The sequence below is a fragment of the Oncorhynchus mykiss genome, chromosome 8, assembly GCF_013265735.2.
Source record: "Oncorhynchus mykiss isolate Arlee chromosome 8, USDA_OmykA_1.1, whole genome shotgun sequence".
NCBI classification, from domain to species: domain Eukaryota; kingdom Metazoa; phylum Chordata; class Actinopteri; order Salmoniformes; family Salmonidae; genus Oncorhynchus; species Oncorhynchus mykiss.
In genome coordinates, this window is record NC_048572.1 from 74,013,111 (window position 1) to 74,032,048 (window position 18,938).

The 18,938-nt window shown below is 41.3% G+C and overlaps 1 protein-coding gene across 1 annotated transcript; it reads right to left on the bottom strand.

Annotated features, from left to right (window-relative positions):
• Positions 1-4,404: 4,404 nt before the first annotated feature.
• Positions 4,405-9,610, bottom strand: LOC110530550 (zinc finger protein 8). Its single transcript, XM_021613731.2, has 2 exons — positions 9,158-9,610; positions 4,405-7,528 (listed from the first exon to the last, which is right to left on the bottom strand). Exons 1-2 carry the CDS (start codon positions 9,432-9,434, stop codon positions 6,498-6,500), a joined length of 1,308 nt encoding a protein of 435 aa, XP_021469406.2. The 5' UTR covers positions 9,435-9,610; the 3' UTR covers positions 4,405-6,497.
• Positions 9,611-18,938: the final 9,328 nt, after the last annotated feature.

Sequence of the window (18,938 nt, forward strand, 5' to 3'; positions counted from 1 at the left end):
AAAACAATCTACAACTTAGGTGATTAGAGTCTCTGACAATTTTATGGACTTTTCTCTGACACCGCCTATTATGTAGGTCCTGGATGGCAGGAATCTTGGCCCCAGTGATGTACTGGACCGTACGCACTACCCCTCTGTAGCGCCTTACAGTCAGATGATGAGCAGTTGCCATACCAGGCAGTGATACAACCGGTCAGGATGCTCGATGGTGCAGCTGTAGAACCTTTAGAGGATCTGGGGACCCATGCCAAATATTTTCAGTCTCCTGAGGGGGAAAAAGGTTTTGCTGTGTTCTCTTCACGACTGTCTTGGTATGTTTGAACCACTGAGGCTAGGTAACACAGTCACCACTGATAAATCCATGATAATCTAAAATTTCAATAAGCATTTCTCAACGGCTGGCCATGCCTTCCTCCTGGCTACTACTTTGCAGACAGAGTTCAGTGTGTCAAATCGGAGGGCATGTTGTCCGGACCTCTGGCAGTCTATATGGGGGTACCACAGGGTTCAATTCTCAGACCGACTCTTTTCTCTGTATATACCAATGATGTCGCTCTTGCTGCGGGCGATTCCCTGATCCACCTTTACGCAGACGACACCATTCTGTATACTTCTGGCCCTTCATTGGACACTGTGCTAACTAATCTCCAAACGAGCTTCAATGCCATACGACACTCTTTCCGTGGCCTCCAAATGCTCTTAAACGCTAGTAAAACCAAATGCATGCTTTTCAACCGTTCGCTGCCCGCACCCGCCCGCCCAACTAGCATCACCACCCTGGACGTTCCGACCTAGAATATGTGGACAACTATAAATACCTACAGTGGGGCAAAAAAGTATTTAGTCAGTAACCAATTGTGCACGTTCTCCCACTTAAAAAGATGAGAGAGGCCTGTAATTTTCATCATAGGTACACTTCAACTATGACAGATAAAATTAGGAAAAGAAATCCAGAAAATCACATTGTAGGATTTTTTATGAATTTATTTGCAAATTATGGTGGAAAATAAGTATTTGGTCACCTACAAACAAGCAAGATTTCTGGCTCTCACAGACCTGTAACTTCTTCTTTAAGAGGCTCCTCTGTCCTCCACTCGTTACCTGTATTAATGGCACCTGTTTGAACTTGTTATCAGTATAAAAGACACCTGTCCACAACCTCAAACAGTCACACTCCAAACTCCACTATGGCCAAGACCAAAGAGCTGTCAAAGGACACCAGAAACAAAATTGTAGACCTGCACCAGGCTGGGAAGACTGCATCTGCAATAGGTAAGCAGCTTGGTTTGAAGAAATCAACTGTGGGAGCAATTATTAGGAAATGGAAAATCATCACAAGAACGGTGAGCAAAAATCCCAGAACCACACGGGGGGACCTAGTGAATGACCTGCAGAGCTGGGAACAAAGTAACAAAGCCTACCATCAGTAACACACTACGCCGCCAGGGACTCAAATCCTGCAGTGCCAGACGTGTCCCCCTGCTTAAGCCAGTACATGTCCAGGCCCGTCTGAAGTTTGCTAGAGAGCATTTGGATGATCCAGAAGAAGATTGGGAGAATGTCATATGGTCAGATGAAACCAAAACATAACTTTTTGGTAAAAACTCAACTCGTCGTGTTTGGAGGACAAAGAATGCTGAGTTGCATCCAAAGAACACCATACCTACTGTGAAGCATGGGGGTGGAAACATCATGCTTTGGGGCTGCTTTTCTGCAAAAGGACCAGGACGACTGATCCGTGTAAAGGAAAGAATGAATGGGGCCATGTATCGTGAGATTTTGAGTGAAAACCTCCTTCCATCAGCAAGGGCATTGACGATGAAACGTGGCTGGGTCTTTCAGCATGACAATGATCCCAAACACACCGCCCGGGCAACGAAGGAGTGGCTTCGTAAGAAGCATTTCAAGGTCCTGGAGTGGCCTAGCCAGTCTCCAGACCTCAACCCTATAGAACATCTTTGGAGGGAGTTGAAAGTCTGTGTTGCCCAGCAACAGCCCCAAAACATCACTGCTCTAGAGGAGATCTGCATGGAGGAATGGGCCAAAATACCAGCAACAGTGTGAAAACCTTGTGAAGACTTACAGAAAATGTTTGACCTCTGTCATTGCCAACAAAGGGTATATAACAAAGTATTGAGATAAACTTTTGTAGGTGACCAAATACTTATTTTCCACCATAATTTGCAAAAAAATTCATTAAAAATCCTACAATGTGATTTTCTGGATTTTTTTCCCTCATTTTGTCTGTCATAGTTGAAGTGTACCTATGATGAAAATTACAGGCCTCTCTCATCTTTTTAAGTGGGAGAACTTGCACAATTGGTGGCTGACTAAATATTTTTTTGCTCCACTGTACATGTGATATGAGTAATGTGAGATGTAACATTATTAAAGTCGGATTATTTAAAATGGCATTGTTTAAAGTGACTAGTGATCCATTTATTAAATTGTCCAGTGATTGGGTCTCAGTGTAGGCAGCAGCCTCACTGAGTTAGTGATGGCTATTTAACAGTCTGATAGCCTTGAGATTGAAAAATTGCTTCTATCTCTCAGTCCCAGCTTTGATGCATCTGTACTGACCTCGCCTTCTGGATTATAGCGGTGTGAACAGGCAGTGGCTCGGGTGGTTGTCCTTGCTGATCTTTTTGGCCTTCCTGTGACATCGGGTGCTGTAGGTGTCATGGAGGGCAGGTAGTTTGCCCCCGGTGATGCGTTGTGCAGACCGCACCACCCTCTGGAGAGCCTTGCGGTTGAAGGTGTCGTGGAGGATCGTTTCAAAATATAACACTTACAAGACCTTGTGAATTCAATATAGGCTTTTAATACAAACATATCAGAAGCCTAGATGGTCCGCGGAACACACACTTTCCCAGAGCACTGGCTCTGTATTTATACACACACAGTATATGAGTCCATTCCATATGTTAATGAAGTTACTTCCCTCAGGTCATCGGCCATCATTATCTTTCAGTCCAGGCTTCCAGCTTGTTCATGCCTAATAACGCCTGTATCCGCTCTTGATTAGATTACAATGGTGGCAGGACCCTCTCGTGTCCTAAAATGAATATATGTCTATCTTACCCTAAGCACTTACGGCCTTTAACCTAAGCACTTATGTCCTTTACCCTAAGCACTTATGGCCTTTACCCTAAGCACTTATGTTTGTTCCTCTCTATCTAATCTTTATAATGGTGTCCTGCTCTTTCCATAATAGATAATGTATTTAAGGGTCACCTCCTCCTCTTTGCCCTAAGCCCTTATGCACTTTAAGGCACGTATGGCTTCGGCCATTACACTTATGTCTGTTTAATCTTTGGTTTCCTGTCCGCTTTCTGTTTGTGGTCTAATGTATACCTATCTTTGCTCAATAGTGTCATATCTGTCTCTATATGTAACAATAACTACAACAAATGCGGTGTAGTTGCCGTACCAGGCTGTGATACAGCCCGATAGGATGCTCTCAATTGTGCATCTGTAAAAGTTTGTCAGGGAATTGGGTGACAGAATAAATTTATTCAGCCTCCTGAGGTTGAAGAGGCGCTGTTGTACCTTCTTCACCACACTGTCAGTGTGGGTGGGACATTTCAGTTTGTCTGTGATGTGTACGCCTAGGAACTTAACTTTCCACCTCCACATTTCAACGATTAAAAGGCCAAAATGTTCACCCCAAAAAAGTCAAGAGTAGTAAATTGGGTTAGATTCCAAATGAAATGTTACAAAATGAACACAGTGGGGGAGGTGTTGGTCAAGTATTAATAGTAAATTGTTTGCCCTGGATCGGCGCACCAAGAAAACGCGTCTTCACATGTTGCCGGTCACCACCTAATATATTTTTTTAAACATGTTTTTTTGGTGGTTAGACACTTTTTTTCAGACAATAATGAAATTGGGAAAAACAGTGGGAAGATTGGAAGCAGGGATTAAACTCTGGTCTCAGGTGGAAAGTGTAATCACTACACCAAGGCCCTGCACAGGAAATAGTTATATTAATGGTTGATGACAGTGGGTAACCAAATCATAGATTGCAGTTTCCTTTAACATAGACTGCTTTCAAGGTAAGGACACAAACATTTTGTATTTTGGTTATTCTCTCTTTAAAATAGGGATGGGAAAAAAATCCTGCTTGCTCTCCAGGAGGGTTAGCCACCCCTGATCGATGTTTCCCAAGTGCTGGGTGTTTGAACATTTTCTGGTTATAACAATATATTTCTCAAAATCATCCAACCTTCAAGAAAAATCTAATGAATATCAATATTCAGGTGGTTTATGCCTACTAGTTGAAGATACTTGCCATAATTCTACTCTGCATAGACAAAATATACATTTATTAGGTGTGAGTCCCCCAATCATCTCTGCCTAACGTGCACAATACTCACATGTCAAAGTATTATATGAGAGGCCTGGAGCATTTCATATCCAATGCTTATCTGTATGACTTATTCAAAACTGTAAATGAATGGCTGAAAAAATACATAGCCTCCTATAATTCATTTTGAAAGACAATTAGCCATATCAGATTTCAAATATGTGATTACACTGGCAAAATTGTGATGAAGCGGGATAAAACAAGTTTTTTGGGAATAATAGTAGTGTTCTTGGTGACAAGTATATCAATTACCCTATATTTTAGCCCATTGTTAAGAATGAGAATTGTTCCACTGACCTGGTGAATGAAGTAAATATAAAATGCCCTTTAGACGACCCTACACTCCAACCAAATAATTGTTATATTTATTTCCCCCCTAGAATCAGGTCACCCTACCAAACTTCTATGCTAAAATATACTGTCGGTCTCTATCTGCTGCTTTTCGATGTCACAGCCTACATGCCAATCACAAAACGAGGGGACTAATGCAAGTGTGGATTAAATCAACTTTAGTACATGCTGTCAAAAGGCTGTATTCTGCAATAGAGTTGGGAGTAACAAACTAATTTTGTTGACAACATTGTACATAAAACAGAGCTACCGTGTTGCTCTTTTTACAGTTTTATAAACTCCGCGGAGAACGTTCTCTCTCCCCATTCAGCACCCCATTAATATTGTGTTTTTTCTTTAAAACGTGCATCCAATCATCTTGATCCATTACATAACTAGACCAATCATATGCTTTAATGTGCCACAGTTCAGTGCCGTGGCAAGACAGGCCAATAATGATAGAGGTTCCGCTTGTGATGTTATTAAATTGCAGGTGCAGATGCTCCGATATCAAAACCATTTGGATCACAGTTGAAAATGACTCATTTGAAAAATAAATTCAAAAAATAAAACCAGTACTTTTCGATGTGTGAGAAGAGGCTCAAATGAGTGTCTCACGGCCAATGCGTTAAGAGTTGGCAGCTCTGGGCAAGGTAAACAGTTCAGAGATTTAACGATGCTCCTACGAAGGATCTAACAATGAGCTTAACCTTAAACCAGGCCTGGAGCAGCAAGTCTCAGCCTCTGGGCCAAAACAATATTTTAAGCATCTTTCTGACAGTCGCACTTGGGAGAGTGGACACCTAGTTACAACGGGAAGAAACAATTAGGCTATTAATATCAGTCATGTCAAAACCAACAGGGTACAAAATCTTCAAGCAGTAACGTTAATCATGCAACTTATGTTACAAAAGGCTCTGCACATCCAGTAAGCCTAGCTGGCAGTCGAACAACAATTCAACTATCCGTAAACAAATAGTGGTTGATTGACAGTTTCACATTTCGTTGCATTGCACTGCAAACTCCTTGTAGAAATGTTAGATGTTTTACAATGCAATCATCAAATGTAAACTTTATTTCAACCCCAAAATGTACTAACTCGAACTGCTGCTACGATCAGGCAACAAAGTAACACTATCGGACGTGCTACGGAAATGAATGATAAATACAAGAGAATATGCACAAAGCAATTTAAGCTAGCATGCAGCTGTTGCTCTCTTGATGAGGCAAATATAAATCACATTAAGAAGAGGTTCAACATTTTAAAGTGGCACTCCAGTCTCCTTTTCACCTCATTTTACGCCCAATTTACTTAACTATGTATACTAAATACGTACACACACACATATATATATATATATATATATACACATACACACTACATACTTATATATGTGTAACTACATACTTGACTGTATGTTTGTTTATTCCATGTGTAACTCTGTGTTTGTGTCGTACTGCTTTGCTTTATCTTGGCCAGGTCGCAGTTGTAAATGAGAACTTGTTCTCAACTGGTTAAATAAAGGTGAAATAAAAACATTAAAACTAAAGGCACATCTCAATAGGTGGTCCAGGAAAGTCATGACAAAGCACAAGGAAAAATGTTTTACCCTTTAGTTTGTGGTGTACTTTACTGTACTTATACATCACTGGATGACATCTTGAAATACTTGATTGGAAACTTAATCCTGCTAATCTCAGTACAGTTGAACAGTTGAACAATCAATATGAACAGGTCATTAAGTGTACAATGCTGAGGAAAACACAGAACATGCAATCATACATTCTGACATTGGCAAATTTACTTACATTGATGTTTTTGATGTAGTTTGAGGTTACAGAGAACTGTGAAACTTTTACCACACAGCACACAACTAAATGGCTTTTGTCCACTGTGAAATCGCTCATGTGTTTGGCAGTTGTCCTGCCTTGCAAACCTCTTGCCACAGAGTCTGCAACTGAAAGGTCTCTCACCCGTGTGAACACTCTGATGTGACTTAAGTCTTTGTTTCTGAGTAAAACTTTTCCCACACTCAAGACATCTGTATGGCTTGACTCCAGCATGAGAGTGTTGGTGTGCTTCAAGTTGACAATGGCGGTGGAAGCTCTTTCCACACAATGAGCAGATTAACACTTTTTGGTTTGGTACAGCTCTCCAAACATTTACCAACCTCTTTGTTTTCAATCTGTTCTTATTAAGAATATGCTCTTGGTTGTGTGAGTGTGTGACTGATGTAATCTCAGTTGCTCTCAAGAGCCCTTGTGAAGAAGGTCCTGGCTGCGGCATTCTGGGCTGTAAAATCAAGCCCTCCCTCACAACAGGATGCAGAGTATCTCTGTAATGCCCCTGCACAGCTTGTATGGACTCAGACATGGCATCATCATGATACACAGGATGCCTCTCAGGCTCCACTTTCAGTGGGACAGTGCTGAATATGTCATCCAGTGGTTTCCCTACAATGGACAAAGAGTTACAGGAAGGATGGGATGGGATGGGAGTGGGATATTGATCTGCCTGAGATGAGAACATCTGTAAGCATCTCCCTGTAGAGTAAGACCCATCTGGGTGGCCAGAATTATTCCCACTTAGTCCTTGTGTAACAGAGGACCACAGCTGACTATCTCTCTCGTCCATTCTAAAGTCCACACTGTCTGTGATTCCTGGATCTTGTATGGTTCCCTGGGCTACATGTTCTTCCACCTGCTCTGCTTTCACCAGAAACTCCAGTCCACCCCTCGCCTCTTCAAGGTGTCCAGAACGCTGCAGCTCATTGAAGCTCTCTACTGGGTCCTCTACAGGCATGGCTTGGCCTTTTTGGTTCTCTTCATCACCTGGAAGTAGAGTAATTGTAAAGTCAAATAAGCAATAAAACAACACCTTGAACAATGCAAAATAACCTGACTTGATAGCACCAAATGTCAGCATGCCTCGGGTGTATTTACAACAAGGGGTGTGGTCCTTTGTAGCTCAGTTGGTAGAGCATGGTGCTTGTAGCGTCAGGGTAGTGGGTTCGATTCCCAGACACCCATGCAAAAAAATATATGCATGCATGACTAAGCTGCTTTGGATAAGAGTCTTCTAAATGGCGCATATATATATATATATATATATATATACACAGCATTATATATATATATATATATAAAATTACATACTGCATATTGCTTTCAATTGTATCTGTGGGAAGCCAGAAGTTACAACAGACCTGTTTAACCTAATGCTTGCTGTTGCTAGCTAATTTGTCCCGGGATATAAACATTGAGTTGTTATTTTACCTGAAATGCACAAGGACCTCTACTCCGACAATGATTCCACACATAAAACGGCCAACCAAATCGTTTCTAGTCATCTCTCCTTCTTCCAGGCTTTTTCATGTTTAACTTATATGGTGATTGCATTTAAACTTTCACTGTGTTACCACAACTACCCGTAAAACAGTTTGTCTTTCAGTCACCCACGTGGGTATAACCAATGAGGAGATGGCACGTGGGTACCTGCTTCTATAAACCAATGAGAAGATGGGAGAGGCAGGACTTTCAGCGCGATCTGCCATCAGAAACAGGAATGAGTTCTATTTTAGTCCTTGGTTGCGCAGACGCTCGTTGGCGCGCGCGAGCAGTGTGGGTGCAATAATTGAATAACATGGATTTCTAAATGTAATTTGCGACGCTCGCGCACGCGACGTGTCTGGTCTGGTCAGCATGTTAGACCCTCACCAAAACACACGTAACATTTTTCACAAGCTACACAAGTTGTTAGATGCTAAGGGGTTATTCTACATAGAAGATCATAGGAAATCTCAGGACATAGTGTCTAATACTTTAACAAGCTCACAACTACAGTTTTCACTGCCTAGTTGGATATTCATTTCCCAGTGAGAAAACACATGTCTGTACTTACAGCATTAATATCAATTAATTTTTAAATCAGGATTTGCTTTGGCGGACCTTTTATTGACATTAGTCAATAAAACTCACGGATGCAACTATTCGTCAAATTGTTTTATGTTCTACTTATACAACGGGTTGGTCTTATCCTGAATGCTGAATGATTAAAACCGCATTCTGCCTGTGTCTATTACACAAGTTACCACCAGCTAAATCAATGACGTTAAAATGCCTATTTACTCTGTTCCATCTGACTGTGCAATCAATCCGCTGTCTCATCAACCTAGCCAGGCAATTTATAAACTTAATATCCACTATAAAAAGCATCTAGACATTATCTCACATTTCTTTTAGACTATCATTTAGATTTCAACAGCAGAGATTTGTCTGTCGATTGTATCCATATTCAAATTCTATCTCCAGCTGTCCCATAGTAATGAACGAGTCGGGACGAGACAGTGTTTCTCAGGCAGTCGAAATAATGAATCAGCTGGCATCCTTTTTATGGATACAATGGAAAGCAACGATAGTGTATGTAAATTTACCCGCGTTGCTAAAAGCACATACTCTTACCTTTTTGTGGAGTCCCACTCCCAACCTGAATTCCCTCGGCATGTTGCCTGTCATTTGTCACTCGTGTTGTTGCTTCCCTTTGAGCTTTCCTCAGTTCTCTTTCCATCAGCTGTAAACTATTTTGAAGGCCTTCTATCTCATTTTCTTTCCGACACATTTCAAGCCGTAGCACGACGGTGCCCTCGTCTACAAGTTTGGTTATTTCTGCAACTGCTGCCTTTGATAGCACATCCATGATTGCAGCTATTTGTGTACTGAAAGAAACAGTGTTAGACATTGTTCTTCAAATAAAATCACTGCTGTTATACAATAACGAATATGTAGTGCTAGTGCCTCTGGGAAATGTTTATAACAGAATCGTTTCGACAACTGTACAGCTTATCGAAACTGGCAAGCCACATTGTTTGGTAAAAAAAGAAGTCTGGAAAGATGGATAACGGAAATGACGACAAAGGTTTTCCCTAAACTTCTTCTTCGGTGAGGTTTAACGGAGGTTGGCATCCAATACATTACATTACCGCATCCAACTGAACTATTTTTTTATGTAACTAGGCAAGTCAATCCTGAAGAACAAGTTCGTATTTACAATGACGGCCTACGGGGGAACAATGACAGATTTAACCTTGTCAGCTTGGAGATTCGATCCGGGCAACCTTTTAGTTACTGGCACAATGCTCTAACCACCAGTCTACCTGCCACCCACTACACTTTGTGATACAAAATGTGCAAGGGGAACCAGAAAAAAATAGTATACATTTTTAATTACCCTACCAACTAACCAACTACTCATCTAAACCCAACACCTTATTCCACTACTTTAACCCAATCTGAATCAGGTCAACAGCCTGAGGCAGTGGCGATTTTAGGATGTAAAAATGGGTGGGGGAAAAAAACAAAAGTGGGATGGATGCATGCCAGCAATGCCACAACACTAAACAATACATTAATTGCACTATAACGGTGACAAATGGTGCCCACAAACAGCCTACATAAAGCTGACCCAACAGCAGTCTCAACATCTTACCACTGCTACACCTGGCTATCAGCAGAGTCTTGTCTGGCAGCAAAACAGTTAATTCAGCCTCATTTACTGCCTTTAAAAAAAACATAGCTGATATGGCTGACTTGCTTAAACAAATGTGGTTTCTAATGACAATTAAGATGTACAAACTATGGCATAAAGTGGACGAGAAGCAGATAAGAGGCAATCCGTAATTTCAAGTAAGACATTAATGAGCAAGCTAGGACGGACGTAGGCAATATTTGTTTAGCACCTTTTAAACGTACAGCGAGAAACTTCAGAACATAGGCCGTTCTTACAGTGTTCTCCCTGTACACCAAGTCAGAACTGTAAGATAAATAAAGGAGGCATATAAACAGACAATGAAAGTTCTTACAATATTCAATGATTACATTTCTCTAAAACGGGTTATAGACTACATGTGCACTACCAAGTCAGAACAGTAGGTGAAATTAAGAGGGGTAAATAGACCAAATGATTAGGTTGAGGCACACTAACATCTTCCTACACAACATACACTTAGTATTACTTTCTTAGCTACAGTATACATATCTCCCTGGCACATTACATAATTTATGCAGCAGCATACAATACATTTTTTTGACTCACCTAGTTGTGCTGTGCTCACTTGAAGAGGAGGGTGGTGTGGTGGTCCTTCGAGGGCAAATTTTGTCCTCAAAGTCTGGCATTCTCTGGATTTATGTTGCTTTCAAAACAACTGGGAACTCAGGTCGAATCATGATGACGTCATTGATCTTCAGGTCGTAGCTCTAGAAAGAGCCTGGATATACAATTCAGAGTTGGATGATTGTTCAAAACTTATTTTCCCAGTTGGAGCTTATTTATTTCCTGACTTCCCAGTTGTCTTGGACTCGCTGAGGTCAAGTTTTTGCAGTTCCAAGTTAATAGTTGTTTTGAGCGCGGCACAAATCATGCTTCATTGACAGCATGGCCAATGTTGAATGACTATCATTTTACATTTGGAAAAGAGCCCCTTAATCCCAGATTTGGCACCACACAGCCACTCCACTGAATAACAGGCTAATGTTTGCTTTGCAATGCTTGCAGTTAATGTTAGCCACTGTCACTGATTCCTTCCAAACCACTCATTGTTGAATTTGTGATTTCCAACTTGTTGTTTAAAGTTTAAGATTTTGAAAGTATAATGTTGACATGATCAGTCCAATCAAAGCTACTGTACATATAACGTGATTTGACGTCATTTTATCTGTGGCCAATGACCTTGAGCCTTCTTGGATGGGTACTTCTAATGTAACTCTATGGCAGCACCCAAGGGGCTAGGATTTTGTAGCTCTCCCCTTAGACTTGGCAGTGCTGTAGTGTCCCCATGAGTGACAGAACACTGAGCCAATCACGGCGCAACACTCCGTATTTTCTACTTGCTTGCCCCACCACAGAACACACTGAGCTCAAACTCGGCATTGCCCACCTCCTTGCTTGTTCTGCCCACTATGCTTAATTTTCTCCCACTGTAAACTACACAGATTAACTTTCTTGGGTTAGTTATACACATATTTTCTACCACTCAATACATGCTGTAACAAATGTTCCCTCAAATCTTTTGTTGCACGGAGTAAATTTTAGGTCTTGTGAGCGAAAATTTTAACATTGGGAGAATTCTGTGCAACTTCCGGCACGTTTTTACAGTGTACCCTTACAGTTTTAGACAGTAGCAAATAGGCTTTTGTGGCCTTTTGACCATAATGTAGGCCTACCAACAAATCAAATGGAGCAAATCCCATACCATTCACATGAAATAGCTTTTGATTTCTATGATATAGCTTACAGTATGAGGTGTTCAATGCAGGCCTAAATTGCTTGAGACTTATAAAAACGTTTTTACCATATGAAGGTCTTGACATTAATTCATTTTTTTTTTTACATGGTCTGTAACACCATGGGCCAAATAGGTGACTGTGCATTGCATTGTATTGTGTTGCATGACGCAAGAAACCACTTTAGAAAATAAAATGTATTTTTATTACCAACCAGAGATTTAGACAATATAGGCTACCCCTCTGTCTATTGGCGTATTTGCATATTCAAACCTGTCTCAAAATACAACACTGCCCCTTTAATTAATTAAGACGTAAGCTTTTTACCTGACTGGCTTTTCAAAGACTGCTTTTTTTAATTGAACCTTTATTTAACTAGGCAAGGCAGCTTGAAATGTAGCCTACACATTTTGTGCTCATGTAGGAAGCAGTAACTCCTCATTGTTATTCTTACCTATAACTGGACGTATAACTCGCTAACTAGCAAAGGACATCCACAAATGTCCACAAGCGCGGCTTTGTGCTCTAATCGGAATTTATCAATTTTGCATAGGATGGCAGGCCTGTCAACTCCTGGACACTCTTGTCATCGTTCTTGAAACTTGCTTGATTAATGGACAGCCGATCTACCTTTATTTTGCAGGACATTTTCTCTCTCTCTTAGATGATCGATCTCGGTCAGCAGAGATGTACGTTCAACAGCCGATATGTACTAAACTTAATATTCTCTCAGGTCATCACCAGGCATTTTAGCGTTTTCTTGCAGATTCGCTGATCGCAAGTGCCCTCCTCTTTACCCCCTTTATCTCCATCTCCTGTCTGGTTTAAAATGTATTTAGTTTGTAGTGACAGGTTTCTTTATGACTGGATGTAAGGCGGGCGAAGACAGATGGCATGTAGTCTGAGCTCAGGAGTTGGCATCAACTAAACCAGGTATTCCCAAACTGGGGTACGTGTACCCCCAATGCCGTCGGAGCTACGCCATATAAAAATGTGATTCACATAAAAAAAAATGTTTTAATTAGTCACATTTTCAAACAGTCCATTTATATTTTACAACAGGGCTATACATTTGGGTGAGTTTTTTTTATTCGCCTGAGTAGCCTCTTCTCACTGCCAAAAATAAAATTAAACCATCTAGTGTTCAGCAAAATAACACAATGTCAAATACAGTTAGCCTAGTTAAATAATAAACATCCAATCACATAAACCGTTACTCTCTCGCGGGAATTCCACTAACGGTCCGTATGTAGCCAAACGCAGCAGCTGCTCATTCCGTTTGGTCGAAAGTGGATAAATTGTTAAAAAAAGTAAGGCCTGCGTCCATAGAGATTCATACCAACTCTACTGGTAGTACTGCTACAACCAGTAGTACTACACCTGCAGCTGTCGACGACACACGTTGTTCTGCTTCCAGGAGCACATCCAGTGCTAGCATCAGTAATTCTACATTTGTTGTTAACCCAGCTAGCATGGACACTGACAGTTGTGAATCTGATGCAGCCGAAGACCTACTTTCCCCTTACCCGGGACAGCACCGAACAACAGACAGGGACATTGGACCATCGAAGAGGTGCAAATATGATAACTACATTGATTTGGGGTTAACTTATATTGGGAGTCGTGCCTTTCCTCAGCCACAGTGTGTTATATGTGAAAAAGTACTATCTCACAACTTGATGAAACCTTCACTCTTGCACAGACATTTAGAAACACAACATGCCAATTTGAAAAATATTGAGTGAGAATTAAGACGACTTTCAGAGTAGTAAGACATGTATAACAGCAACAGATACCATTAATAAGAAGGGGCTAGAAGCATCTTATACGGTGAGCTACTGAGTGGCTAGGACAGGCAAGCCCCATACCATTGTGGAGGACTTAATTCTTCCTGCTGCCATAGATATGGCTGAGACAATGTGGGGGGGAAAGGCCCCCAAAAAACTATACAGACAAATGCCTTCATCAAACAACACCGTTTAACGACGCATCAGTGACATGGCAGGAGATGTTTTGAAACAATTACTGCGTCGCATACAAGCCAGTGAATTCTATGTGTTACAGCTGGATGAGTCAACAGATGTGGCGGGCCTGGCACAGCTCCTGGTATATGTCCGTTACGTTTATGGGGGGTCAATTAAAGAATACATCCTCTTCTGGAAACCAGGACAACAGGAGCGGGCGGATATGTTTAATGTACTGGACAGCTTTGTGACATCAAATGTACTTTGGTGGTCAAGATTTGTTGGGACATAGTGGAGTGGTAATGCACATGCAAGCAGTTGCTCCCGACGCCACTTAGGTCCACTGCAGCATCCACCGAGAGGGTCTTGCTGCCACGGGAATGCCTGACAGTTTGAAAGACATTTTGGACACAACAGTGAAATGTTTAACTTTGTTAAGGCAAGGCCCCTGAACTCTCGTATTTTCTGCACTATGCAATGATATGGGCAGCGACCATGTAACGCTTTTACAACATACAGAAGTGCGCTGGTTATTAAGGGTCAAAGTATTGACACATTTTTTAAAAATTGAGAGACAAGCTTAAAGTTCTTTACTGACCATCATTTTCACTTGTCTGACCACTTGCATGATGACGAGTTTCTCACACGACTGGCCCATCTGGGTGATGGGACATTTTTTTAGCTTCTAGGAATTGTGTACAGATCCTTGCAACATGTGGCTGTGTATTATCATGTTGAAGCGATCAGGATCGTCACGGTATCTCTGTGCATTCAAATTGCCATCGATAAAATGCAATTTTTTTTGTCCATAGCTTATGCCTGTGGAACCATTGTGAAATGGCTAGCAAGTTAGCGGGGTGCGCTCTAATAGCGTTTCAATCAGTGACGTTACTCGCTCTGAGACCTTGAAGTAGTTGTTCCCCTTGCTCTGCAAGGGCTGCTGCTTTTGTTGAGCGATGTGTGTGCAGAGGGTCTGTGGTTCAAGACCAGGTAGGGGCGAGGAGAGGGACAGAAGCTATACTGTTACACCTGCCCATACCATAACCGCAGGAAGAATCTCTTTTACAAGAGAGCCCTGTACACATTACAATAAAAACTGAATATTGAAACATCAACCGATATAAAACGATATAATATAAGTTACAAATCACATAGCCAGATAGCAGCTGCCTAATTACATTGATATGCTATGAAATATCTCGCAAGCGTATTATGAAAGCTAGCTAACTAGATTTTGGTTTAGATAAACAAATGTATACTTTACAAAAATATAAACTCAACATGTAAAGTGTTGATCCCATGTTTCATGAGCTGAAATAAGGGTGCTGAAAAATTTCCATTTCCACAGAAAGTGTATCTCTCAAATTCTGTGCACAAAATTGGTTACATCCCTGTTAGTGAGCATTTCTCATTTTCCAATATATTCTATCCACCTGACAGGTGTGGCATATCAAGAAGCTGATTAAACAGCATGATCATTACACAGGTGCACCTTTTGCTGGGGACAATAAAAGGACACTAAAATGTAGAGTTGTCACAACACAATGCCACAGATGTCTCAAGTTGATCGAGCATTCAATTGGCATGATGACTGCAGGAATGACCACCAGAGCTGTTGACAGATAATTGAGTGTTAATTTCTCTACCATAAGCCACCTTCAATGTCGTTTTAGAGAATTTGGCAGTACATCCAACCTGCCTCACAACTGCAGTCCATGTGTATAATGTTCTGTGGGCGAGTGGTTCGCTGATTTTAATGTTGTGAACAGACTGCCCCATGGTGGTGGTGGGGTTATGGTATGGGCAGGCATAAGCTACGGACAACGAACACGATTGCATTTTATAAATGGCAATTTGAATGCACAGAGATACCCTGACGATATCCTGATCGCTTCAGCATGATAATACACCGCCACATGTTGCAAGGAACTGTACACAATTCCTAGAAGCTAAAAACGTCCCAGTTCTTCCATGTTCTGCATACTCACCAGGCACGTCACCCATTGAGCATGTTTGGGATGCTTTGGATCATTGTGTACCACATCGTGTTCCAGTTTCCGCCAATGTCCAGCAACATCCCACAACCATTACCCCAGATTGACTTAATTTCTGCTGTGCTGATGTTGGCTGACCCTCTTTGAAGTGAAGGGGAAAACCAATAGAATGGCATCACTTTTCAACGTTCGATGACCTGGCAACCATATAAATTGAGACTTCAAGGCTGTTTTCAAAATCCTCGGGCTTAAAGTGCTGGCTAAAAACACAGACATTTGGATATTTCTCACACCTCCATGGGGAGGTCCTTCACCTCCCGAAATCACCATGAATTCTGGATATTAGGGTTTGATTACAACCAGGGTAATGTAGCTGGCCCGTTTCTACCGGTGAGATGCAGAAACGCTCGTAGTGGCATGTATTGAGGAAATTCACAACTTTTTTCTCAGAGAGTATTCAGACCCCGTATTCAGACCCCTTCACAATTTCCACATTTTGTTATGTTACAGCCTTATTCTAAAATGTATTACTTTTTTTTATATATATAAACTGAAATTACATTTACATAAGCATTCAGACCCTTTACTCAGTACTTTGTTAAAGCACCTTTGGCAGTGATTATAACCTCGACTCTTCTTGGGTATGACACTACAATCTTGGCACACCTGTATTGGGGGAGGGGTTCTCCCATTTTTTTTTCTGCAGATCCTATTTTCTGGTCTCTCCAGAGATGTTCGATCAGGCTCAAGTCCAGGCTTTTGCTGGGCCACTCAAGGACATTCAGGTGAATCTTCACCCCAGTCTGAGGTCCTGAGCGCTTTGGAGCAGGTTTTCATCAAGGATCTTCCTGTACTTAGCTCTCTTCTTCTTTCCCTCGATCCTGACTAGTCTCAGTCTCTACTGCAGAAAAACATCCCCTCAGCATGATGCTGCCACCACCATGCTTTACCGTAGGGATGGTGCCAGGTTTCCTCCAGACGTGACGCTTGGCATTCAGAGGCCAAAGAGTTCAATCTTGGTTTCATCCGACCAGAGAATATTGTTTCTCATGGTCTGAGTTCTTTAGGTGGCTTTTGGAAAACTCCAAGTGGGCTGTCATCTGCCTTTTACTGAGGAGTGGCTTCCATCTGGGCAGTCTACCATAAAGGGCTGATAGGTGGAGTGCTGCAGAGATGGTTGTCCTTCTGAAAGGTTATTCCATCTCCAAAGAGGAACTTTGGAGCTCTGTCTGAGAGACCATCGGGTTCTTGGTCACCTCCCTGACCAAGGCCCTTCTCCCCCAATTGCTCAGTTTGCCGGGCGACCAGCTCTAGGAAGAGTCTTGGTGGTTCCAAACTTCTTCCATTTAAGAATGATGGAGGCCACTGTGTTCTTGGGGACCTTCAATGCTGCATAATTTTTTTGGTACCCTTCCCCAGATCTGTGCCTCGACAATCCTGTCTCAGAGTTCTACGGACAATTCCTTCGACCTCATGGATTGTTTTTTTCTCTGACATCCACTGTCAACTATGGGACCTTATACAGACAGATATGTGCCTTTCCAAATCATGTCAAATCAATGGAATTTTCCAGAGGTGGACTCCAAGTTCTAGAAACATATCAAGGATGATCAATGGAAACAGGATGCACCTGAAATCACCTGAGTCTCTTAACAAAGGATCTGAATACTTATGTAAATAAGGCATCTGTTTATTTTACTTTGCAAAATCTAAAACCCCTTTTTTCTTTGTCATTATGAGGTATTGTGTATAGATTGAGGAAAACTTTATTTGATCTATTTAAATTAACAAAATGTGGATAAAGTCAAGGGGTCTGAATACTTTACGAATGCACTGTGTTAACATATGAATGGAAATATATAGTGAAAGAGCAGTGGTGAATGTCAGAATTTTTCAACATGGACTCAGGGGAATTTGTATTATTCAGTATGATGTTACATTATGAATATAATAGTGGTTGTACAGTATCATACAAATTAGAGGATGTATAATAATCATACGTCTTACCCGGAAGTACCGAATTGGATGATGTAACTTGTTATACATTATGGGGCCTACTGGTTAGAGCGTTGGGCTAGTAAACGAAAGGTTGCTGGATCGAATCCCCAAGCTGACAATGTAAAAATCTGTCGTTCTGCCCCTGAACAAGGCAGTTAACCCACTGTTTCCCGGTAGGCCGTCATTGTAAATAAGAATTTGTTCTTAACTGACTTGCTTAGTTTAATAAAAGGTATAAAAAAAATACATATTGGAGGACGTATTTATCTGAAACCAGGTTGCTTGTTGCGCTGTAACAACAAAGAATAATTATGGGAAGAATCTACTTAGGCAGTTACGGGAAATATAAAGATAATGATTAGGTGAATTAGCGTAGGTTAGGAGAAATGGGTTACGTGTAGAATAAAACGAACATGCAACCTTTGTATTGCTAGACCAGCAATTCGGGGTGTTCCTGCAGTAGCCATCATCTTGGAGGTGCTCAGAAATGCGTAAAGTATATGATTGATGCCAAAATACTGATGATGGGTCAACTCCTAGAGATCTGTTATAACCCATGACTGCAAATAGAGTCGGCTTAGCCTTAGCTAAATCACATTTGGCACATCATTGTGCACCTGTTATTACAGATAATGTAATATATTGAGGCAAAAATGACAGACAGTAGCTCAATTGAGTGAACATGTATAAAATGTAATTTAGCAAACGCATTTATCCAAAGTGATTTACAGTCATGTGTGCATTCGAGTGGAGGCTGGTAGGAGGAGCTATAGGAGGACGGCTCATTGTAATGGCTGGAATGGAATTATTGGAAAGAGTCAAACATGCGTGCTTGATACCACTCCATTTGTTCCATTTCAGCCAGTACAATGAGCCGTCCTATAGTTCCTCCCACCAGCCTCCAATGGTGCATACATTTTTAGTATGGGTGGTCCCAGGAATTTAACTAAAGCCTATAATCCTACTGTATTTATCTTTTAATGCAGTCATCGGTTTTCATTTGAAGCA

Bases quoted from the DNA above. Each gene is read 5' to 3' on its own strand.
- LOC110530550 (XM_021613731.2), bottom strand. From the start codon at position 9,434: ATGTCTAACACTGTTTCTTTCAGTACACAAATAGCTGCAATCATGGAT. The intron at 7,529-9,157 runs GTAAGAGTATGT...CTCTACTTCCAG, and splicing joins GAGTGGGACTCCACAAAAAG to GTGATGAAGAGAACCAAAAA.